Here is a 24,813-nt window from a genome sequence, read left to right on the forward strand (position 1 = left end):
CGGCTTTTCTCTGTAATTAGATATCTGCATGTGAATGCAGATCAGTTTTTTAGAAAGCTCATGTAAAGCTAAATTGTTGTTGGATGATAGCTGAAAGGCTCCGAGATTGCATTTTGGCCTATGCCTTCCGCCTCCCCACGCAGACAGTTTACCTGCCAATCAAATGTGATTGGCCAATACACTGACAATAAATAGAAATCAGAATGCTTGTGATACTAAATCTAAGATTCAGCATACATATACAGGTATCTGTTTTTAGAGAGTATACTGTTAGTTAGCTTAATGGTGCCTGGTAATACTTTTGGTGGGTATAGTTTGGTGACAAGAAAATAGTTCCTATGTGAATCTGCTCAACAAGGTCAGTGGATTATCCTGAGTGACCGGGTCATCATTTCTGGAAAGAGACATTGCTGTTGAGTTTTTCTAATGTATATTTTTTTGTTTTGTAAAGCCAAGTGCCATCTAGGTATGCATGATTGCATTTTTTACATGATTATATCCATGAGAACACAAGGCAACTCACACTAACCTAGCTCTATGGGTAATAATAAGAAGTGTGCATTTTTGATTTTGGGGTGAACTGTCTCTTTAAAATTAGAAAAATATTGCATTTCAGCAACCTTGGCTGTGGCTATAGAATTTAAAAATGTTTTGTTTTATACATTCAGTTAAGGCTTTGTGAAATACTCTTTCTCGTTTCTATTTGATGAGATTATTTATTATCTATCATGTCGGAGCTGCAAGGTCACCCACTGACTTTGCTTCCTTGTGAACTCTCTGCAGACAATCACACCTGTCCTGTCGATCAGTTCAAATGCAGCAACAATCGCTGCATTCCCAAAAGATGGCTTTGCGACGGAACAAATGACTGCGGTAACAGTGAAGACGAAGCCAACACTACATGCTCAGGTATGTGCTGTACCACTTGTATGTTTGTCTCAGATATAGTGTAGCTTTGGCTGCAGTTTGACCATTTTACAATTATATCACCTGTGTATTATTGGCAAAATCTGTCATCACCTTCAATCTATGCACAATTCTGTTTGCCTTAAAAAGCACATAACTTATTCTATGAATAGTTGCTGTCGTGTAATTTTCTGAAATATTCATATCAGAACAACATTTTGTGTTTCAGGATCAATTGACTGATGTTCTTTTAAAATTAATTTAGTTATACATTTCGATCAAGGTAATGAAGACTGTAAGATTTAAAGGCCTCTCATCTGTACAGTAAGGCATAAAAGGCTTTTCTCAAGCATCTTCTGATAAGATTCAGATGTGCTTTATTCATAAAAAGTCTGTTGTCAAGGCTGCTATCACCATTGTGCCTTGTGGCTCTCGAGCAGCTTACAATGCAATCAATTTCACTGTGTGAGAGCACTCTCCAGTATCAAAGAGTTTTAGCACCTATGAGAGGCAACAGTATGTCAGGAACACTTACAGTATATCACATTGCCTCCCATGTCCTCAATGGGGCCTCTTAGGAGCTTTTTATCCTTAGAGGATCAATCAATGAGCATTAGCCAGTGGATGATGAATGGTCCCTCATTGTCAGATTGACGTGCATATCCCACATCAGCCGGACACCCCGTGTCTGTTGTCCATGCATGCTCACCGTGTATGTAACTGACAGCCCACCAAGCAACAGCGCAGACCTTCCCCGCTCTACTGTGTGATTGAGTGATAAAAAGTTTGCACTGGGCGGACATTGACATCCCTGTGATGTAGTGATCATTAGCGTTGTTGTGCACATCCTCCATTGACTTATGCGTGTGTGATTGAATTAAGTGGCTTCTTTCTTCTTTCTCAGCCCAGCCCTGTCAGGCCGACCAGTTCTCCTGCCAGAACGGACGATGTATACCGCAACCCTGGAGCTGCGACCGGGAGGATGACTGTGGGGATATGTCTGATGAAATATCATGCAGTGAGTCACACATGGCTATTTACCACGCCATTCAAATGTAACTCTGTGCGGATTTAACTGCTACTGCTATTTGTGTTGCTCTGTTCGGTCAAGATGTAAAGTAGGCCAGATCGGTGAATGAATCGAATACTAATAAGAGCATTTAGTGCATTCAGTGGTTGTTTACCCCTCACAGTTAAAAACATTATGCCTAATCGAGGTATATTTAAAGCTGCAATGAGTAAGATGTTTTCTCCTGTCTTAGAAGATGTCTCTGAGGGGCGATAGGGTTGTCAATTCACATGGGTGATTAAATGATTACATCATCAGACAGTGAAATTTCACAACTCACTTTACATTCCGCACTCCCAAAATGTGACTTATAATTTATGTCATTGATTCTGCCAAAAACTTGTCAACATTTACTGTTTCACCTCTAATGGAAACACAGTAAATATGTGTTGAATGGCACTCACACTGGATAATTTCAAGTAATTTGTGCATTTCAATAACACGCTTCTTTTTCTTCTTTTTTTTTTTTTTTTAACATAATGTCTTTAAAAGCACACCACGAAAAATGACTTCCAGACTAAGCCGGTGGGAATAATTGGACCTGTACACTTGCTATTTATGCTCCCATTTTACATAAGTGTTGCAGTGTCCACCAGTGAAACACATAACGGTATGTGCTGATACATGAAGAAGAGGCAAAGGATTTTGGTTTTACCCAACTAGTGACATGTCTGCGTGTTGCTCGGTTTTGTCTGGGGGTCCAATGCTGTGGTCAAGACAACATATCTCAAAAGCTATAAGATGGATTATCATGAAATGTGCTACAGATATTTATGGAACCCACTTGCCAAACAAAGAATACTAATCACATGTGCTTATCGTTAATTTGTGACCCACTGCATATTTTGCAAGTCTCTTTTGCGTGCATTTTTTTATAATTGAGAGTTTTAGTAGATGAATTAATAATGCTGTGTTCTTTGGACCAAGAAATCGACATGCGCTTGATACCCAGGGTTCCGACGCAAGTATGGAAAGTATGGAAAAGTATGGAAATACATTAGATCAGTTTCCAGGTATTAAAAAGTATGGAAAATGAAAAATAAAGTATGGAAAAATATTTATGTTTCCAGACTGTTACCACTGTTCTAAAATAGAAAATTGGGTATTTCCAAAAATAATTTAATCAATCCAGATCGTGTTTTATGCCGGGCCAAGCACAGTTTGTGTGAGAGCAAACGTCTCAGAAAACATACCGCCCCTTTTACCTGATTGACAAGTGGTATGACCAGTCCGCTGCCCCATGACCCTCCTCCAGCCCCCCAGGTATCAAGTTTCACTCCAGCACTGCACCTTCGACAAGAAGACGAGTTGCACATGGTTCACAATGGGTAGATGCAAGTTTTTGGATGGATGGCTTGACAATACCGTATATAAATACTGGCTGGCCAAGGATTCCCAATTCACACACAGAGCTAGATGCAAGCTTTGCGTGAAATCGTTTGACATCGCCAACATGGGGGAGAAGGCGATTCTGAGCCACATGAAAGGAAAAAACACTGACGTCTCGTTACTGCATCGCTTGCACCCAGAGTCCCAACCTTTTTGCCTCAGCCCAGACATTGAACTTACCTGAGTTTTTATTTGCATGCCATTATGGTACTTGGCTACAATTGCCAATTAAGAACAATTAAATATGATGTGAAATATGATACACTGATATATTTACTCAGATGTCGCATATTCTCTGAGAAAACAAACAAACAAAAAAACAACAACACAGAAGTCTGGAAATTAGGGTATGGAAAACTATGGAATTTTGAAATTCCAAATGTGTAGGAACCCTGGATACCTATGCCATCACTGTGTAAGTGTGTGTGAATGTTTAGGTGAGCAGGTGGGACCTTCTGTGTCAGTCTTGGCCACCAGTGTATGAATGTGTTTGTGAATGGGTGAATGTGGAATGTAGTGCAAAAGTGCTTCAAGTGGTCAGAAGACTAGACGTAATACAAATGTAAAAACATCCAACAATATGTTCTTAAACATGAAGTAGAGGCAAAGGTTTTAGCCAGGTTGTGATATGTCTACCGTTTGCTTGGTCTTTTTAGTCAGTCCACTGCTGTAGTCCAGTCATAGTACCTCAAAACTGTGGGTGGATTGCCATGAAATTTGCTCCAGTTGTTGATGTTGCCCATTTGTCAAACAAATGCCATCACAGCTACTTATCATTAATTTGTGACTTCTTGAATATTTTGCAAGTCTCTTTCGCATGCATTACTTTCTACAATTAAGAGAGTTTTAGGAGCTGAATTATTGATGCTGTGTTCTTTGGACCAAGAACCCGACATGCCCTCACTGATGGCATCAGCTTAGAGGGGTGGTGCTGAATAAACTGCATACTTTTGTGCAGCTTTTCGCTGTACTTAAGTCGTGTCTCAGTGGTATTACACAAACTGCCAACTTCAGTTAGTAAAAGTGGCTGTCTGGATTAATCTTGGAAAACATAAATGAGAAAAGTAAATGGCACGCCATGATGGCCTGAGCTTTTCTGGAGTCCTTTGAAGATGTATTTAACCTTTTTTTGTGGAATGGAAAAGAGCGTTTTAGGCTGTAGAATATGTTTTCAGCAGTGGAGTTGAACTGGATGAATTAGCAGCATACATTTAAAAGATGGGGGTAAAGGTTTTAGGATTCCCCTTTAATCACTATTTGTATTAAATCAGCCTCTTACAGTGATAGATGTTTGCCAAACGCTGCACTGTGCTGTATCGCCTCAGCCTCCCTTTGTGTGTCCTAAGCTGGTTCAATACGCAGTCACAAACAGCCAGGGTGTAAGCAGTAATTAAAGTTCATGCTCGGCTTCATTCAATCATAATCAAGCTGTGCAGCAAAACATATTCTCTCCCTTACTGTTGTCTGAGCTTCCTCAGGCATTACTTCTCTGCAGGCACTCTACTGTGCAGCTCTGGCAGCTCACTTAGCTTCAGTGGAACTACTGTGGGTTTTGGAACACCTGAAGCTCAGTGGTGGCCGCCTTAGAGATTGATGCTAATTTGGATTTTGTTTGTCAGTAGTTTAGTAGTTGTCACACAGTGTCTCATATTGGGCTCTCTGTTCACTTGAAGCTGTCATTATTTATGGATGCCGGTGTTCCATTTTTTGCCAGGCTCACTGTTTACTTGAAACCTTCATTATTTATGGATGTTCGTGCTTCATTTTTAATGAATGTTAAATTCCAACCAGTCATGTGCTGTCAGTGAGACCTAACGCATTTGTGGGAAATACAGAAGACACTTGTCTGATAAAGATACAATATGTCTTCTCGACAGAGCCTAAGGTATTCCAGGCAGCAGAAGCAGCAGCAGATGCCAACAAATCAATGCAAATGTAGACTTGCATTTCATACTGGAGTCAATAACATTTCAGGCATCCTGTAAGGATATGTGAAAAGTACTGTACATACAGTATCTCGAAATTGGAGGCAAGAATGGTATCTGATAGGAATACAAATGTCAATTCTGACACTGTCGTCAGTCCACAAAATACACTAGAGTTTGCACTCCTGTACTTACCGCAGCACTGCTGGAGAATATTGATGCTTCAACGTAGACCAATTTAGTTCATGAAGTCTCCTTGACTGCAGTGATGGATGTTAGATCGGCCATTGGCTGACAACAGAGGTGGTGATTTGCTTTCACTCGCTTACATTGTCAAGTTAAGTTTATACACATATTTATCGTAGTGTATCACATACATGTGTATTGTCTTAATTTTCTGTATAGGCCCACATCAGCAGCAAAAACTTAAAACCCCTCAGCACACAGAGAATTGTAATAGGGATGTGAAAACTTGAGATATCCACTTCAATGGATTTGCACAGGGTGCATTGTCGGAGGAGATAAACAAATACAGAAATGAAATATAAAAAAGTCTGTCACTGCATAGTGATTGTAAAATATCAAACTTTTTTTTTTTAAACAATATTCACAAATATCTCAAGACAAGCACAAAGTAATGCATCATTTACCTTTCCCTTTCTGCCATGTAACCCCAATGTGGACTCAACTCAAGGTAGTTTATCACTGTGTATCATCTGCATAAAGACCAGATCAATGGGTGCCCATTAGCTCACCTGGTAGAGCAAGTACCCCATGTGTAAAGGCTTTGTCCACAGCCCTTCACTGCTTGTCACCCCCTCCCCCCATTGATTAAAGTCAAAAAAGCCCTAAAGAAAATCTCAAAATGATGAAATGATGTGACTGTTGTAGCTCTTTGTGCAACTCACATTGTCCTGCAAGGCTCCCTGTAGTACAGAGCATTAATCAAGAAAGGAAGTCCAGATTATTCCCAGGTTTTATTTTCCTCTTCCATCCAGAGGCGCCTATAACACTAACACTGACAAGTATTGCTGAAGATTTAGCACTGGTGGTACAAGCAGGTCACAATGTTCACTTGTTCTGTGAAATATCAACATCTACTTGGCACAAAATTCAGCCCAGACATTCATGATTCCCAGTATTCAATCACGGTGACTTTTCTGAATTTCTTGTTTTTCCTATAGCACCACCATGATGTTGATATTTGTAGTTTTTATATGTATCGTCTCAACAAGTATTAGATGCATTGCCATGAAATTTGGTACAGATATTTGCGTAAGCAAGACCCCACAAAGCCAATATCATGGCTGCTGACTTTACAGTTTGTTTTTTATTTCTTGTTTCAAAATCTTATTCATTGACCATGATCTAAATGATGCGGAAAATGATGTCCTCCTTCAAAAGCTTGGAGTTGATGGTTTCATTTCTATTCATTAGAAAATGTTGCTCAATTACATTTGATTGTCCATTCTCAAAATTGTGAATGCGAGTTAGTCTAGAACCTTTCAGTTCATTTTGGCTTTCCAAGGGGCATTTGCAACGGCCGGGAATCAAAATGCCTCTTGATGCGATTGGATGTGATGTGGTGCTGAGTGACAGACAAATGTAAACTGACTACAGCGTGCAGACAAGGGCTGTGACGGTGAAGCATCATTAGGTCTGTGAGCGAGTGTTGCTTTTTTTCCATCAGAATTTTGAAAAAACAGTACTTCAACAGAAAGTTCTACATTAGCTGCAGCCATCTTGGTTGGTCTAGCTTCAGCATCCCTGGCGCAAGGTGCGCAAGCCACAAATGACGACATCTTGTATTTCTTGTTGTGAGTCATTGTCTCAAACATGCCCGATATTAGATTAATGACGGTGAGTCTACCGCCATCTTAGGAAATCAGTGTAAAGGAAGTGTGGACCAGACACCTCTACCAGAGCACATAAAACATGAGCTTGCAGATTTATCTGTTTCCCAGGCTACGATACAACTTGAATAATGTCAAGACTGTTTTCTGCTTGCTAACAAGAGGGTTCCTTGTTTGAACTCGGGGTGGGGGGTTCGTGGAGGAGCCCTTCTGTGCAGAGTTTGCATGTTCTCCACCTGTGATAGTCTGGTGACCTGTCCAGGTTGTACCCCGCCTCTTGCCCAATGTCAGCTGGGATGGACTCCAGCCCCTCCCTCCCCCGCGACCCCTAACAGGATAAACAGTTACGAAAATGAATAATAGATCACATTGGCATAGTGTAGGTTGTAGGATATGGTGCTGTGGCAGTTTCCAGTATTATTTGTTTAGCTTGTGTTGGAATTGTACTTAACGTGTACCTGTATACAAACCTTTACAGCCTTCCCAACCTGTGAGCCCCTCACCCAGTTCAGCTGTTCCAATGGACGATGCATCAGTGTGAAGTGGCACTGTGATTCAGGTGAGAACAAAAACTTTGGAAGATACTTAGTGTCAAAGCTTCCTTGTAAATGATTTTTTCTGGTGATTCCACTATTGCATTTATCAGTGAAATCTTTGTGTGTTTTCGAGCTCTCGTCTTTCATGAGTGTTTGTGCATGTGCATAGATGACGACTGTGGAGACGGCAGTGATGAAGTGGGCTGCATCCAGTCATGTGCCAACACCCAGTTTCAGTGCACCAGTGGTCGCTGTATCCCAGACCACTGGGCCTGTGACGGTGACAACGACTGTGGAGACTTCAGTGATGAGAATACAACCTGCAGAGGTGGATCATCACGTAAGAATGCCTGTATTACCCCTTTTAAATGCTGTGGAGTGTAGAGGTAGTTAAAAAGTAAACTAATATCCCCTGCAACATAAGATGACCCTTGTTGTTATCCATGTCCAGCATAAAAATATTAGTTGTATCATGGTAATGTATTTATAATCAGCCCATCACTGTATTTTGCACATTTGTTAGTTTCTTAAAAGATCTGCCTCCCAGCCAAGTTGTCTGCTATTACCTTTACGAGAGTGTAGCTGCTTTTATATCTGTTTTAGTGTGCTAATTATTTTATTTGCAATTCAAATCATGTTTAAATTTAGGTCTTGTAATTACAAGTTTAACAATTAATCAGCTTGAGTCCAATAACTTTGTTTTCACACTCACGTGTGACTAATCTTATCTAGTCTCTGTTTGGGGGAATTTTACCATCAGGAGTTGAATCATTTAATCTAATTACCACAGAAAGCTCCTAGAAACTCACAGCTCACTTGCTTGTCACTAGAATGTGTAAACTATTCATCAAACCGTTTCCTGATGGGAACTGCAGGCTTCTCCACTCCCCCGTGTCTGCTTCTGCTTTTACCCCAGGGGATTGAATCTGTCTTAGCTTTGCCTCGGCTGTTGAGGGAATGTTTTTTTGGGGGGTTTGACTTTTAAGTATTAAGCAAATCATCTATACTGAATTCACAATGCCATGACTTAAAATAATGCAAGTGCTTTATATTATGTTCTGCTGAAAATTGTAGAATGTATCACAAAACTTGTGAGAACCTGTTTGGTGTAATTGTAGCTCTCTTTGTGTTTTTTGGTTTAGAATCTAATCTTTGATTAATATGCCAACACTTCTGAAAGCGTGTGCATGGGACTGACATGAGACCGTCATGACCATAAAGGAGTCTTTATGAATGTGTACGACTGTTGTCATTAAGTGTAAATCAGTCAATTATGTAATTCTGATTGTAAAGTTGACATTTTAGGAAACTTGACATTAGCAAAGATGCACATTTTTTGTACAGACAACACCTGTAAAATAACACTTAATGACATTTTAATGACTAGTGCAAATTGTGCCACTGTAGTTAAGATCAAGGAAAATATAACACAGTTATAGTGGTCTCATCACAGCCAGTGTCATAACCAACCACACATGACACTTTAATGTAATGTTAGCACATAAAGCTAAATAGTCTGTTTAAGTTTGATATGTAGGCTTACTGTGGCATGTTTATGGAAGGTTATGTTCTTAGTTAGTGTCAAATTGTTCTAATGAAGACATCTTAAACATTGTTAAATTTGCGATAAAAATCATGATGTATTTTGCACTGCCATTTAATTTATACATTCATTCTCATCAAAGGTTATGTTCAGTAAGTCTGAGAACTGCAGTGCAACACATCATCATAGTGTAGCGGCACCAGGTTCTTTTCTTTGTAATGAACCCCCGCTGGAGAAAGAAATAGTGACCAGAGTCATTAAACAAGACAGAAACATCCTACAGACAGAAGCCTTAAATGCTGGAAGTGAAATAACTTGCCTCTCTGGAACTAACTGACCTCTTACTGTTGCCAAGTGCCCCGCTTGCAAAGATAAATATTATATTTATAACAGCAAAAGATGCCTTGTAAAATAATAGTCCCATACCGTAGTGCCTTTGCTCATGACAGTGTGCTGCGGATCTGTGAAACAGTAATTGTTGAATGACTTTTGTTCCAGTGCTGCCAACTGTGATCGAGTGCAGCGGAGAGGAATTCCACTGTGTCACAGATGGAACCTGCATCCCAGAGCGCTGGAGGTGTGACGGAGACAAGGACTGCGAGGATGGGAGCGACGAAAAAGACTGTGAGGGCACCAAGAGGATGTGCGACCCCAAGGCCAAGTTCACCTGCAAAGATACAGGTAGTGAATACAGCACACTGCTAAACAACACACTGAGGTCAGACATGAAAGACACAGTGACGAGAGCTATGTTTGCATTAAAATGTGCCGTAGGTGGTGCTTCCTTTTTACTTTTACTGTGAATCATGTTTTAGTCAAGAAGTAGTTAATGAATAATTGATGCCCACAGATGTTATAAAGCGCCAAAATATCTTCCAGAAGTTTTAGATAAAGCCTGACATATGCAAACACTGTGGTGGTGTTGATTTTTACACTTCATTAGTCAACTGACGCTGACAATGTTGGTTGGTATAAAATCTGATCCTGAGGCGTGAAAACTAAATTCAGCTTGCATTTGAGTTCAGTGAGTAAATCTTGCATCATTCGCCTGAGACAGATGTTATAGTTTTAGCACTGTGGCAGCCTGGCTGAACTAATTTAAGCATGGACAGCAACATTCAGCAACAGAGAAAAAGCCAAATCAGCTGACTTGATTATTGCCAAATGGAGTACAGACAGATTTTCCTTATTTTGTTTCTTCGTGTTTGAGAAAATCATCTAAGGTTCACAGCACTAAACCCTCACATTGAAATTTGTAATAAACAATATCTCCTCAATATTTTCACTCCAGTCTTTTGCTCGGGTCTTAAAAGAGGAGAAAAGTATCTTAGTCATTTCATGAAAAAAATTTTGTGTGTGTGTGTATCAGTTATAAATTAAGCTGCCAAATTGCTCTCTTTCCTTTCATAAAGGCTTCACTCTCTGTACAGGCTCCGGGGGCTTAACCATTCTCCACTTTAGAGCAGTGCAGTGAAGTTTGCATGTACTTGTTCGACCAATTAGGACAGACCCTTTAAATGGCCTGTATAAACCCCCCATGTACCCAAACCCAGCATCCACTTTCTTTCAGCAGCTGAAAGGAGAAGGTCAGAGAAATATTCAGCTGCTTTCTGTCTTTAGCTCCGCAGCTTTCCGCTCATCCCTTGACAGTATTATCAAGAACGGAGGCAATGCTGCGTGGTGAAGGGTTGGTTAGACCACACAATTATTATTCACTTTAATTCTGCAGTGTCACACCCCTGTGCACTGGTGCAGTTCGTTCTGTCCTCCACAGGAGAACGGAGTGCCTTCTCCAACAGTATTCAAAAGGGTTTCTGTAAGCGGGCCATCTTACGAGTTCTGATGGATTAAAGGGAGACAGAGGCGCATTTCTGTTTTTTCTTTTTAACTTCTAAGATTAAACAAAAATATGAGACTTATTCTAGACCTATGCCTAGTCTGAATACTGGAAACGCGGATGCTTTTTCTTGATCATTCCACCTTTGGGGATGGATGCATTTCCACATGTGAAAGATACAATGCAAACAAAGATAGAAAAGAAGGAATTTTCAATGTGGAGCTTGGGCTCAATGCAACAATACAACTAAACAAACTGGGCTAACCCACCCCCGCATAGGTTTGTTTGTGAACATGTCCAATTGGAAAAAAAGTATGCATGGAAAAACAAGAAAACTCAAACAGAGAATAGCGTAGCAGACAGTGAGCGTCCAGTAGTTTTTCCATCTGCATTTTATAGAAATGGACCATCCAATCTCTCCTCTTAAATGTATTGGAATTTAAAGGGTATCTTAATTGAATAGAGATTAAGTGACTCCTGTAAAAACAGGCTTTTAAAATGTATAAATTGGACACCTTAAGCTCAAGAGTGTAAAATAAGGACTTGGATTTGATGCAGATTTGGTGAAGTTTAGAGGTTTCCATTACATTTTAGTTAAAGGAGAGATGTGCTGAAGTCAACTGTAGATTGGCATACAAATGAGTTTGGGCTATCCATGGCGTTGAATGTACTTGGTTTTGAACAAAACAATTGAAAGAGTATAACATTCACTATTTGGTATTGAGAAGTGGAGGTTCAGCCTGCCTACCCAGTGTTGGTTTGAGAGATATGTTTGTACTGTGAAAAACTCCAAACCATTTTGATGTGGTGGCTGTATTGTAGTATGTTTTCCTTTTTGTGGTCATTTGGAAATGCTACCACCTTGTCTAGGTCTCCAAATTGGGGGGCCTGTGTCTGACAAATGGAGCAATAGGCCAGATGTCAGTTCTTGGAGGAGCAGCTCGTGTTTCAGGCTCTCAATTATGTGCTCAGTGTTCAATCTGGCAGGGCCTCTCTCAGGGTTGCAGAACATCCAATGTTCACAGGCTCAGTCCAGGATCACTGCCTCAGGCGAAATGGAGGGGGTTTTTGAATATTCAGTGTCTCCAACCCATGACTATCTCTAGTAGGTTGGGCTACGTAAGCCTCTACCCATGTCTATGTCTTACACTTTTGTGTATTACACACTCTCCTGCAGAGGTGAGTGGTCGAGCATATACAGCCTGTTAGGAACCTTTGCACTAGGCTGTCAAGCAGGCACGTGCAGAGGGGGAGGCTAAAGGTGCATGAGCACTTCCCCCTTTGCTCCTTAAAGTCTAAAATGCCCTTTTGTAAAGGCGTTTTTTATTGTGAAGCCCTTTCCATGGCCCTTGTGAAGCAGAACATTTAACAATTAATATAAATTAAGCTATAAATACAATGACCTGGCTGCCATCAGTCAGTCCACATCACATGATGACCTGTATCACATGCAGCAGGTAAGCAGTCATCAGGTATGTGCCCTCAGTTGCTACACAGTGCGCCACAGACAGAGGGTGCATCTCAGCAGTGACGTTTAGATGTTGAGTTTCATTTATGTAAATGATTTAACACATTATATTTATAGCAGTAGCGTTACACAAGGTCTTCTTCGAATTGTGCATCAGTTATGCAACATAAGTTTAAGAGTGGTCCTTACTGCCGGTTCTTACTGTGAAGCCAGCCAACGCTTGAATTTTGATACTTCTCTTTTATGGTATGGGTGTTTGAGAAAAAAAGCCCATATTTTACCCATATTTTAGCAATAATTTCTTACATTTGTTATGCCAAAGTGAAACAGCATTATATGGCACATTATATGTAATCCGATAATAATTAAATATGAATTAATCTACTGTATTCTCTGACCTTTGATAAAACCTTTTCTTCATTGGTTAGCTTACAGGATGACCCTGATTATACCCATACGAAGGTTTTTATGGTTTTATTCTGTACGGAGTTTGCATGTTCTCCCGTGTCAGCGTGGGTTTTCTCTAGCTACTTCGGCTTCCTCCCACAGTCCAAAGACATGCAGGTTAATTGGTGACTCTAAATTGTCCGTAGGTGTGAATGTGAGCGCGAATGGTTGTTTGTCTCTATGTGTCAGCCCTGTGATAGTCTGGCGACCTGTCCAGGGTGTACCCTGCCTCTCGCCCAATGTCAGCTGGGATAGGCTCCAGCCCCTCTGCGACCCTCAAGTGGATGAGCGGTTACGAAAATGGATGGATGAGATGGATGTACATTTACAGTTTTACTGACAATAAAATGCTGCTCTTCCATGTTACATTCTGTTTCAATATGGGTTGCTATAACTCAACACATTATGCTGTAAATTATGTTTGTGTGTGGTGTTATTAAAATATTGTTAAATGTGCCCCTTTGTAACTTTGAGCACTTGCCCCTCTAAAGGTCTCTGCACGGCCCTGCTGTCAATGTAGAAATGATTAATTCATGCTGAAGATGCATGTAGGATGTAGCATGAAGGATGCTTGTGATAAACATCTACAAATGCATTAAATTCCACAGTTTGTTAAACTAAACATACAATTTAAATCAATCAAATCTAAAATTTAGCTAAATGAAAAAGGATGAAACTTAAAGGGATACTTTGCTGATTTTTAACCAGCTTTGTATCATTACAGTGTGTGTAGTAAGTGTGTAAATGAATTGTGCTAAACCCTCTATTCCGTCCATCTTGTCAGCTTATGGAACTCCTTGCTCATTTGCCAACAATATCTGACTGAATGAGTGCCGTATTACTGTATTGAACATTTCTTGCCCAAAAAAACATATTTAGAAACATATTTTAGTGCCCTGTTTAGCTGTCATACAAGAATTTGTGAACGGGAAGTGGGCGCCCAACTGTTTCCTGTATGGCAAAAGCAGAAGCTTAAAAAGATTATGTTACTGTTACATTGTAGTGCACTATTTAACTGTAATACAAGACCATTTTTTTAGCAGCCGTCCACCATATTGTTTTCGGATGAATTGAAACTGACTTGCATTATGTCACCTACCATTATGGTCATTGGTCCAGTGCATTACAGTGCATTCAGGGAGTTGTAGGTTTTCTGCCTCTTGAGCAAGAGCAAATACCACAGCCCTTTTTCTCTATTTTCTCTTGTCATATAGCACCAATTTCAAAAGCATTTTTGTCTTTCTATTACATAGTAAAATCCATTTTTTTGAAAAGACCATCTTTCCAGCAGTGAAATACCTCCTCATACCAGAGCATTGTACAGAATTATCTGTAATCTTCTGAGTTAAAAAAAAAGCATGCAGAGAATGCCAGTAAACATGAAGATCCTTGTCAGTATAGAAACACAAACGATAAGCAAAGTAAAACAAGTATAAATTTACTCATCACTTATTTAAAATAGATCTTGGGCCACGCTGGGAGGAGGGACCAACATAAATTAAAAAAAAGTTACCATCTCTGTAGGAAATCCATCAGTGGATATGCTGCATTTTTTTGTTGAATAAAAGATGAAACTTTTAGATGTTTGAGCCTTTCTATATTCAGAGAGAATATAAAAAAATATATTTCCTACCCAAAATAATAAGCAATGGTTATGTTTAATAAACTCTCTCAGAAGTACTCCTTCCCTTTTGTGCCTCCCACTCCCTGAATTAAATCATGTTGTTGTTTTTTTCCTTTTCCAGCCACATCCTTGTCCCCTTCTTTGCTTCTACAGATACATACACTCATAAAACTTAAGAGTTGAAGTTGTGAGATTTTCTTGCAGTGTCATTCAAGGTGAAATTGCCAGACTCAAGACTGGCTAATTCAGTTATACAAATGATTAACCTCCTTGTCCGTGTGCATTACCACAAACACACATTTTGATGAACATTTCTGTGCCCCGAGTGTCATCCATATTTTACGCATGAAAAGCTTGTGTACTTGAATAGCACATAAGCTTTCATTTTCACATGCAGCTGCACTGGCATGATATTAGGCATTTAGAAAATCGAGGGCTAAATCAAAAGTGTCATCTGACTATTTTTGTAGGGACAACTGGAAAGCTTGGAAGTGATGTGAAGCCAAACACACACACAGAGACACACCTGATCTCACACAAAATCTACACACCCACAGCAGTCGCTCCAGCCTCCCACATCGGTTTGCACTGATCCGGCACCAAGCATAAACCAGTGGGATCCCAAAACCCTATGATGTAGCTTTGATGGAAAAAGTGTAAATTGGAATATGCTGCGATCCAGGCTTCACCTGGGAGCTTGCAAAAAAAAAAAAAAAAAAAAAAAAAAAAAAGATACATCCAGGTATCTGAATTGTTTTCTTCCTTGCCCCCCTTAGTAGTTCCACCTACCTCTTTCCAACCTGCACGGTGAGGGAATTACAAATTACACTCTAGTGGAGGAATAAGTGCAAGAATTATTGATCTTGTGTGGACATTTTTCATCAAGTTGAACATTCAGCACAGAACTGAGAACGACTCTGTTGTTGACTGAGGCCCAGTGGCATTTTTGCTATCTAGTGTTTATTAAGGAACTGAGTAATGAAACATTTGTCTCATCCAAAACTTGAAAATGCAAGCACTGAATGTACCAGTTAAATTTCAGTCTGTTAAGTCAGGGAACTTTTTATGTGAAGCCCGTATCATCCAGTACTTATTACAGTGAAATTAAATCACCCTTACTGCAGTGAAACTTTTAATTCTTATTTTTTTAAGTGCTTAAAAAGTTTTAAAAAGTCTGCCAGTTTCCGCATTTCATTCTCTGCAGGCAAGTGTATCACAAAGAGCTGGGTGTGTGATGGAGACATTGACTGTGAGGACCGCTCAGATGAGGAGTCCTGTGAGTCTGCTGTCTGTAAGCCACCCAAGTACCCTTGTGCCAACGACACCTCTGTCTGCCTCACACCTGATAAGATCTGCAATGGCAAAGTGGACTGTGCGGACCGCTCGGATGAAGGCCCCATCTGTGGTATGTTTGTTTTGTCTGTGTATTTAATCTCTCTTTTTGTTTGTTTGTTTAGTTTTGTTATCCTGCAAGATGCTAAAATGTGTATTCTTCTCAAATACACTACATTGCCAAAGTATGTGGATACCAGAACATTTAATTGCTGCAAAAGTCATTCCACCACCATTGGCATTAATGTGCTGTCGTAATAGCTGCTACTCTTCTGGGAAGGTTTTCCACAAGATTTTGAAGGTTAGGTACTGACCTACCATTCCAGTTCATCCCAGAGGTGTTGGATGGGGTCAGGGCTCTCTGCAGGCTAGTCAAATTTCAACATTCCTTAAAAAAAAACTTTCTTTTGGGACCTGGCTTCCTGTGTTCCATTCAACCATCTATTTTCAGGTGCTAATTCAGGACTGGGTGAGGGTGGTAACAGGCTAAGTGTGGTAGCTCAAACAGTATTTCCCTCTGTTTGGCCAACCTAGTGGCTGGAATAGATTTTGGCATTGTACGTGTCTGCAAACCACGGATATATTACAAGTACATTTCATATAGCAGATATGTTGAAACTTTTTGATTCTTTACATTCCAATTTTATAATTTTGTGTTCTGGCAAAGCTGTGGTTAATGTGTGATTAGGTTTAAGCACAAATACCACTTGGTTAGGGTTAGGGAAAGATCATGTTTTTGCTTAAAATACCCAGTTTGATGGCCATAAACATTGCTGGAAATGTGTCCAGAGTCTCCCACTCATTCATTTATTTGATGTCAGCATTTGCTGCCACATGTTAATTTTCTGTTCTTGGAACTGGACTGTTCATTAGAAGTGCGGTTGGAATATATGTATACCATTCTGTTATTCAGAGCACCACACTCTAAGAGCATACTCTGGGCACAGACAGCAGGACACCAGGTGCATTGAAAGTGAAACTTAACTGTTCATTATTTTATATGGAAATAGAATATTATATTTCTTAGAACATCAGTGCTCTCATTTTAGTGTTGTCCATTTTTTTCTAAACTACTTTAGATGAAACTGTGTTCCCTTGGAAACTGCGCACCCCACAGTCCAGTGCAGAGTTTGCTTTCACTCACCTCTGCAGCAACTGCTCCTCTAATCGATCACTCTGACCTGATGGGGCTGGTCAATCTGACCACAAACTGGTTAACCAATCAGTTCTCCACCCTGTGATTCAAACTCAACAAACTACTGCTGAGGACACATTTATTAGAGTTCTGCCTGTGCTGCATTCACTGACTCATAAAATTCTTGCATAACTACAGCTGGGACATGTCTTTAAAAATGTCTCCTTTAGTTGTTTGTTGGTCTCAAACTGTGGTCTGCTGCTTGGCAGGTGTCTCGCCTCAGTCTCACATCATCCACCATCTCCTCCTCCTCCTTATGAGAAACTCAGCTTATATGCAGTCTGAACTATATCAGTTCAGAAAGGTTAATATGATACATAGGAATTGTAAAAACTTAACATAGTTGTGGTGAGCAGAAACATACAATGCCAACATTTTATTTTGACAACTGGACTAATTTTGTCCCTGTTCATAAAGGAAAGGGCTGTATTTTCAACAATTGGGACTAAGAAGCCTTCCAAAAAGCCCCTGACAAACGTACAGAAAAGTATGTGGATAGATTATCAAACACTTATTCCCTGGTGGTTTGAAAGTTTGTAAGACGTAGCACATCAGTATGTCCCAACCAGTCACAATTTTGGCTGAATGTACTCCTTCCTGAACTTCTGACCTCTGAGGCGGGTGATGGACTGACAAGTACGACTTTGAGAAGTTTGAGAAGTGTATATTGATTTTTTGACTTTAAGTTATAAAAACTTGGACTCCGTTGTTACCAACAAAATTCAAGCTGACCACATCTGCTGTTCTTCCCTTGGAGCTTTTTTTAGCTATGCTTCAAGCCTACAGGCGGTGAGTGTTTGATTCTCAGAAGATATATTTTGGGTAAAGCATCGCTTTAAAGTGAAGAGGCCCAAGAAAACCTGTCAAAAATAATGACTCCCAGAGACTTCTAGGCATTTTGGTTGTTGCAGTGCTCCCAATGTGTTTGAGGCTCTTTGATTGACATTTCTTGCAAGGACCGGCACATTGGAGTTGGTGGTGTTAGTTTAAGAGCAAAGAAAACAAAGAAAACAGTGACAAATTAATAAACCACATTTACATTGCAAATGAAAACCGCAGCACATTCTTCTTCTTTATTTATATATAGCTCTTTATTCCTCACAATTTACTTTTTTATCAGCTTTGCAGAGTTGCAGAAAAATTAATTGGAAAAGTTGAAGCACTGTCACCTCCTCCAGTTTTCACTGTAGAGGTTCAGGACATGTCACCTGCTGAGGCACCTCAGCACTCTTGCTAACTCGCACTTTAATTTTTCATCTGATATTATATCATGGGTTCTTGAAGAACGCCTCCCAGATGGGCCCTGCTACATCCTTTCCTTCAAATAGATCAGCTTAGAGCTTGATGAGGAACCGGAGTGTGTTGTCTCAGAGTCCAAAGGGACAGAACATGAAGTAATACTCCACCTTCCCGATGATGTGGACGTGTTTGTCTAGCAGCCTTCAGAGGAAGGAAACAGATCTCATGTGACAAGCCCCAGCCATCTAATCTCTTAAAGTGAGCAGTGTAAACATGGAGGTTCATTTTCGAGAGCGTCACTAACCAAGCCTCAGGGGGGCCCTACAGGACCTTTGAGTGTCTGTGTTATCGTAGCTGAAAAGAGGGCCTCTGCCTCCTCCATAGACAATAATGTGTTCAGAGAGACCTTGAGAGCCTGATTGATTTGCACCAGCTCAGCAGGACTCACACCTGCCATTAACAACTGTGACCACACTCTCCATTTCCCTCCCACTGGGAGAGTCCAGCGCTGTTCTTGCCCACCTTGAAAAGACAGTCTTAATCACGGTGGGAAAAGAGACGCTGGATCAGTTTTATCTTCGTCAATATACCTTTCCATCTTGCCCTGGCAGCTGCTAACACAAAACAGCTGTGTAGGGCAGAAAAACAACAACATAAAAGAACACAACGTTAAGAAATGTCTGTCTTTATAGAACTTTTAAGAGGAACAGTGCATAGTGTTCTTTGTCCTGTTTCGTTTTTGAAGCAGTGATGGAAATAAAAGACATTGTCTCCCAGGTGAAAACCTAGAGAACCTGCTCCATGAAGGCTATCTCGTTATACAACACCTTTATCTTCATTAGACTGTGAACACATCCCTTATGCTTGCCTTATGATCTCAAGCTCTGAGTTGAAAATATATTATCCTTCCTTGTGACATGATGTTTTATCATATAACCTTTTAGAGTCAATGTGGTTATTGGTAATTAGTGGGTCTATATGCTACTATCCTACAGAGTCAAATGCTTTTAAATCTCAGCCTCTTTTCCAGTGTCTGTGCAGTTTCTAAGAGTTTTCATCCTTTCTTCACCCCAGATATGTGTCTTGTAGCCAGAGGGGGCTGCAGTCACCAGTGTACCGTGGCACCAGGGAAAGGGGTGGTGTGCTTTTGTCCCCCTGGGCTTCACCTGGACTCCAGTAACAAGACGTGTGAAGTGGTGGACTACTGCAGCCGTCACCTAAAGTGCAGCCAGGTGTGTGAGCAGTACAAGACCACAGTGAAGTGCTCCTGTTATCCAGGATGGACGCTCGACCCAGACGGAGACAGCTGTCACAGCACAGGTAACAGACCTTAGCTTTTTTTTTAATGTTTGTTTTTAGTGATTCTGTTAGCTGCCGTGGCAGTGTGTGCCTGAGGGTCTGTGTCTGCAGTAATTAAAGTTTTTCCCAGGGCATACCAGTAACTCTAAAACCTTATATTCTGAGTTAGAATCACTGACTGTATTCCTGCAGTGTTGGTGCTTTTAATGAAAAATATGAGTTGTATTTATCATTTATTAATGCAAGATTCACACCGTGGATAAGAGCAACTGGAGAGGAAAAAAAATAAGTCAGACCATGGTATTGGAAGGTTTTTGTGTTAGTGGGTTGGAGTGCTGGGGAAGTGGAAGGCTAGTCTGAATAGTAATAGATGTTGATTTAGGGTGCTGTCAGGTCAAATTCAATCAGTTTCAAATCTGAAGAGACATCTGGGCGATGAGTCCTGTCTGTTTCTATCTTTACTGATGCTGAGTGAAGGAAGCATGTATCCCTCAAACCACCAGAGCTTTGTAACTTCATTCAGCTGCGCACAAGTTCACCTCAGGCCTCACCCCATTCAGACACAAATGTTTTCCCAGTGTAGTACCACATCATAAATTCGAACTTTCCGCTATTCTGTTATTGAATAATCCATTTGATGAGACCGCTCTGTAACCGCTTGGAATACAATAGTTACGCACACATGCTGTTGGCTTGTCACATTCAGATTTATGGACCTCGTTTTGATTACTCGCTTCTCTATTTCACTCCAAGATTGATGGCAGTCGCAGCCCTAATCTTACATTAACACAGGAAAAGAATACACAATTTTCTCTGGAAGCCGATCAGAATTCCACGGCTTCGTCATAAATCAAATTTTGCATACAAACACAAACAGTCCAATTTAATCTTGAGAGAGGTGTTATTGGATTCTTTGTGAAGTCCCGAGCACACATCCACTCCTCCTTTTCCTTTGCACATCTCAGGAATAAAAGATTTGCAAGTACAAATCTTCTCTCCGGTAGCATTGTTGCTAGTTTTGTTGCAACACTGGAATGTGTCATTGAAGCAAGGACACCGCTTTAATTGCATTTTTACAGTTCCGTTCCCTAAAGTATGATTTAGTCGGGAGTGTTGTGAAGAGAGTTTTAGTTGTGCAAACATTTCTCAGAAGCAGAAATAATCTTACTGATTGAACTAAACCTCAGTGGGCAAGGCCAGAGAAGTTCAGTACACAAGTGCTGTTGCCAGCTCTAGGACTTCTCACTAGATTTAGCGACTTCTTAGAGACCCTGCAAAATGTATTTCTCACAAGGCATCACTTACAAATGTATCTACTTTTTCAGAAAATGGAAAAATGTAATGTGTTGATTCCCAAAGTGTTTGGCAACAAATTGGTTTGGCTTCAACTGATGCATATATATATTTGCACTACATGGTGGTATAAACTAGTGGAATGTGTTTGAAAATATGTCCTTTGCACAGCAGATAAACAGAGAGAGACAGAGAGCAACTGAGTGAAATAAATATATGGAACTAAATTAAGATCAATTCTTTCAATTTCTCTGCAGATTTTGCTTGATATGAACTAACCACTGTAATAAATTTAATACATTGAATTTCATTCTGTATAACCCTGCTTTAGCGATAGGAACATCACTAAAACAATCTCTTGTCTTAATCTAAAAAAATTTAAACTACTACATATTGTATAGAACACTTCTGCTTCACTTAACTGGAACCAAATGGGATGTTTACACCACACCTGTTTTAGCATCTTTGAATTGGCTCTCTGATTTAAGATCTATTGATTACCTCTAAAGGAGCTCTATGTAAAATTGAAACTAGAGATGGCTGAGGTGGTCGCTAGCAACTAAGGGTTCTAACTCATAAAGAGTGCTAAACAACAGCAACAGTGCTAACAAAGCTAACAGTGTTAACCATGGGGGTACAAAAGGGGGGCATTATGCTGCCATGTCAATGCCATTCTGATATTAGTGGTAACCACCGTGAGCACTCTAAGCGGCAGTGATTACCTAGTCATTGGAATACGCACACACTAAAATGAACATGCGGCCAAACTGAAACTCACCAAAACAAACCACAGAGAAGCTTGGATTACATCACACACAGAGGTAGCGTGACTTCCTTCTTTGCTCAAGGCACTCAAGACATTCATGTTATCAATGTTGCATACAAAACCTCTAAGGCTCATCATGATCTGGCTCCACATTATATTTTAGACTTTTTATGCCCCTGTAAACCTTTGTGTGGTTTAAGATCTCTGTGCAGAGGTCCTCAGTGTCTTCCAGAGTCCAGGTTGAAGACTATAGGGGACAGAGCCTTTGCAATCAGGGCCTGTAGGCTTTGTAATGACCTGCCTGAGAAAATAAGGCTGTCTGAGTCAGTGTCCTCCTTTAAGTCTCTTCTAAAAATGTAATTTTATCGGAAAGCATATCCTTATTTTATCTGAGCTGACGGTTTAGTTAGTTGATTTTTAATTTCTTGTTAATTGTTTTTATTTTTTTCCATTTATTCATGATGGTTTTTCTTTTTTTTTTTTTTTTTTTTGTATCAGTGAAGTACAGTACTTGTATGCACAGTATTACTGATGAAATTAATAATGGCTTAATTCTATACAAGTGCCCCAGTCAGCTGTGACGGTGTGACTGAGAGTCAGCACGCACAATACCAGGACCCTGAAACTACAGCAGCTAAACAGAATGCAGCCATCATCAATTTATTTTCGCCTGTGCCTTTCAATAATGCAGGCTGCACTGAAGTACAGCTTATCTATTTGCGTTGTCAAGCTAATATGAAATATGTGCATTGGCAGTTTAAAACCTTGTTCACTTGTGATTATATGGGTCCTGTGCTTCCTTCTTTTAGGGGTAATAGTAGTCATAGTATTCACTTTTCAGCTTCTGATCCAATTAAATGTTATTAGAAGCGAAGTTGTGGTGTTCAGCCTCCAACTCAGGCAGCAGCAGAAAGAGACCCTCCAAGGTTGGGAATCACAATTCATTCATTCATTCATGTTTAATTAGGAGGACAATTACTACAGCAGTGTGTCCACTTTTTTTTTCTTTGGCTAGCATTAGGTAGAGCTTTGTTGGTTGCTAGGTCAACAAGCTAATTTAGATCTTTTAGTATAGCTGGATGAATTTTAGTAATGCAAGCTACAATTTGGTGCTTTCTTTTACCCCTTGCCTTTTTTTTTTATCCTGGCTTCAAGTCAATTTGTTTAAAGAGCATAGTGTAAAACAACAAACCGTGACCAAACAAAACCAGCACTGATGAAAAAACACAGAAAGGGAATTAAAAGCAATATGTTTGTGTAAAAGAATGTACCTGTAGATTTATGTTTGCGTGGGAATGTTGATGGGTGTGAGATCACTATCAGCAATGCCAATGTTTTTTCCATGTTGTTTTGACTTCACAAAAAATACCTTAGATCAAGCTCCGACATTTCTAACAATTATCTGTTGATGCAGTAACATTCAGTATTCCATTTTAACTTTGACAGTAATTTTCCTCAGAAAATGTGCCAGAGCTTATAGTGGTTATGATACATTCCAGTCACATTCCTGTAAAAGAAGTGGGCCGTCACAGCTCACTAGCCAGTGCAAATCTCAGAATGTCCAATGCTGTGCATGATGTTGCACATTGTTGTGCGTCAACAATTTACTCGAAACCCAGCTGAACCCTAGAGGTGGCCCTCCTAAAAAACATTACGTCGCTTGTTTCCTGTCTCTCTTTGGCCAGATCCCTTTGAGGCTTTCATCATTTTCTCAATCCGGCATGAGATAAGACGAATAGACCTTCACAAGCGGGACTACAGCCTGCTGGTGCCGGGGCTGAGGAACACCATCGCGCTAGACTTCCACTTTAATCACAGCCTGCTTTACTGGACAGATGTGGTGGAGGATAAGATCTACAGAGGACGGCTCTCAGAGACTGGCGGTATGCGTACACGCCAGTACATACATACGTCCACGTACACAAACATTCGCTACAGTATATATCTAAAGACCGCTGTGATGTATTGGCTAAAGAGAGTCATGTCTGGCTCATCTGAGCTTCAGCAGCTGTAATGAAAGTCTGAGACACTGCCAGTGATAACGCTCTGTTTTACTGTACTGTCTTTACACATACTCAGGTCTGATGCAGTGAGTTGATATTGTCCCTCCCTGCAGATTTATCTCAGGTTGTCCAACGCTGAAAAATACTGCAGGACCAGAAGTCTCGGGCTGTTGTATCACGGTGTCTCCCCCTCATAAAATGATGAATCAGAACTTTTCCTTCGCTCTGTATTTTTGTGGGCGGCAGTACATTCACTAGGTTCACTTGCCTTTATTTCCCTCTGCGGAGCTGTAGAAATCACCTCTTAGCTGTACCCAGTCCACCCTTTTGTGAGATGCACATAAAAGCCTCAGCATCGGAGAATAATTGTAAACAGCTACATTATAAATATTGTGGGAAAACCCTTTTACCATGTGAAATTGAACCCTGTAGAAAGCAATCTTCTTTATGTGGAAGAGCTTTCCTCAAGAGTTCTCTGACTGTGCCCTTTTGCTTTGAGGAGGTTTTCCTGAGCATTGTAAAGAAACACCAATCACCAATGCTGCCCCTTGACTGCAAGGTAAGTCACTACTACGTACTCATGCTATCACTGTGTTGATATTGTTTCAGGCGTGACAGGGATTGAGGTGGTCGTGCAGCACGGCCTGGCCACCCCGGAGGGCCTGGCCGTGGACTGGATTACAGGGAAGCTGTACTGGATCGACAGCAATCTGGACCAGATCGAGGTGGCCAAACTTAACGGAGATATGCGCACCACACTGATTGCCGGAGGCATGGAGCATCCACGGGCCATCGCTCTCGATCCAGGGCAGGGGTATGTTACGCACTAACTCCCACATGCAGAGCCTGCTGGTAGCTGTGCCATCCATCAGGCACAGAGATTATTGGAATAAAGTAAAATTACAACCTCCTTGTATTTCTCACTTCTGCATCTGCCCTGATGTATGAAGATGTCTGCTGTGTTAAGGTCCATTAAAGCAGCAGATATAGAGTACATCAATAACGGTGCTGTGTGCTCCATTCCAGTAATGACAACTGATGTAGCTAATACCCCCCCAACCATTGCTTTGACTTTACACGCTTTACTGC

At 40.5% G+C, this 24,813-nt stretch overlaps 1 protein-coding gene across 8 annotated transcripts in view; it reads left to right on the forward strand.

Moving 5' to 3' along the window:
• lrp1bb (low density lipoprotein receptor-related protein 1Bb) overlaps positions 1-24,813 on the forward strand; it is a 339,312-nt gene that overhangs the window by 177,496 nt on the left and 137,003 nt on the right. For all 8 annotated transcript variants that reach the window (XM_078174387.1, XM_078174384.1, XM_078174381.1 and 5 more), the window contains 9 exons: positions 784-909; positions 1,811-1,924; positions 7,621-7,701; positions 7,848-8,018; positions 9,720-9,902; positions 15,802-16,002; positions 19,438-19,683; positions 23,407-23,604; positions 24,334-24,538. In XM_078174387.1, coding sequence (XP_078030513.1) covers positions 784-909; positions 1,811-1,924; positions 7,621-7,701; positions 7,848-8,018; positions 9,720-9,902; positions 15,802-16,002; positions 19,438-19,683; positions 23,407-23,604; positions 24,334-24,538 — 1,525 coding nt within the window. The remainder of the gene's footprint in view (positions 1-783; positions 910-1,810; positions 1,925-7,620; positions 7,702-7,847; positions 8,019-9,719; positions 9,903-15,801; positions 16,003-19,437; positions 19,684-23,406; positions 23,605-24,333; positions 24,539-24,813) is intronic.

The sequence above is a fragment of the Epinephelus lanceolatus genome, chromosome 14 (assembly GCF_041903045.1).
Source record: "Epinephelus lanceolatus isolate andai-2023 chromosome 14, ASM4190304v1, whole genome shotgun sequence".
NCBI lineage: Eukaryota > Metazoa > Chordata > Actinopteri > Perciformes > Serranidae > Epinephelus > Epinephelus lanceolatus.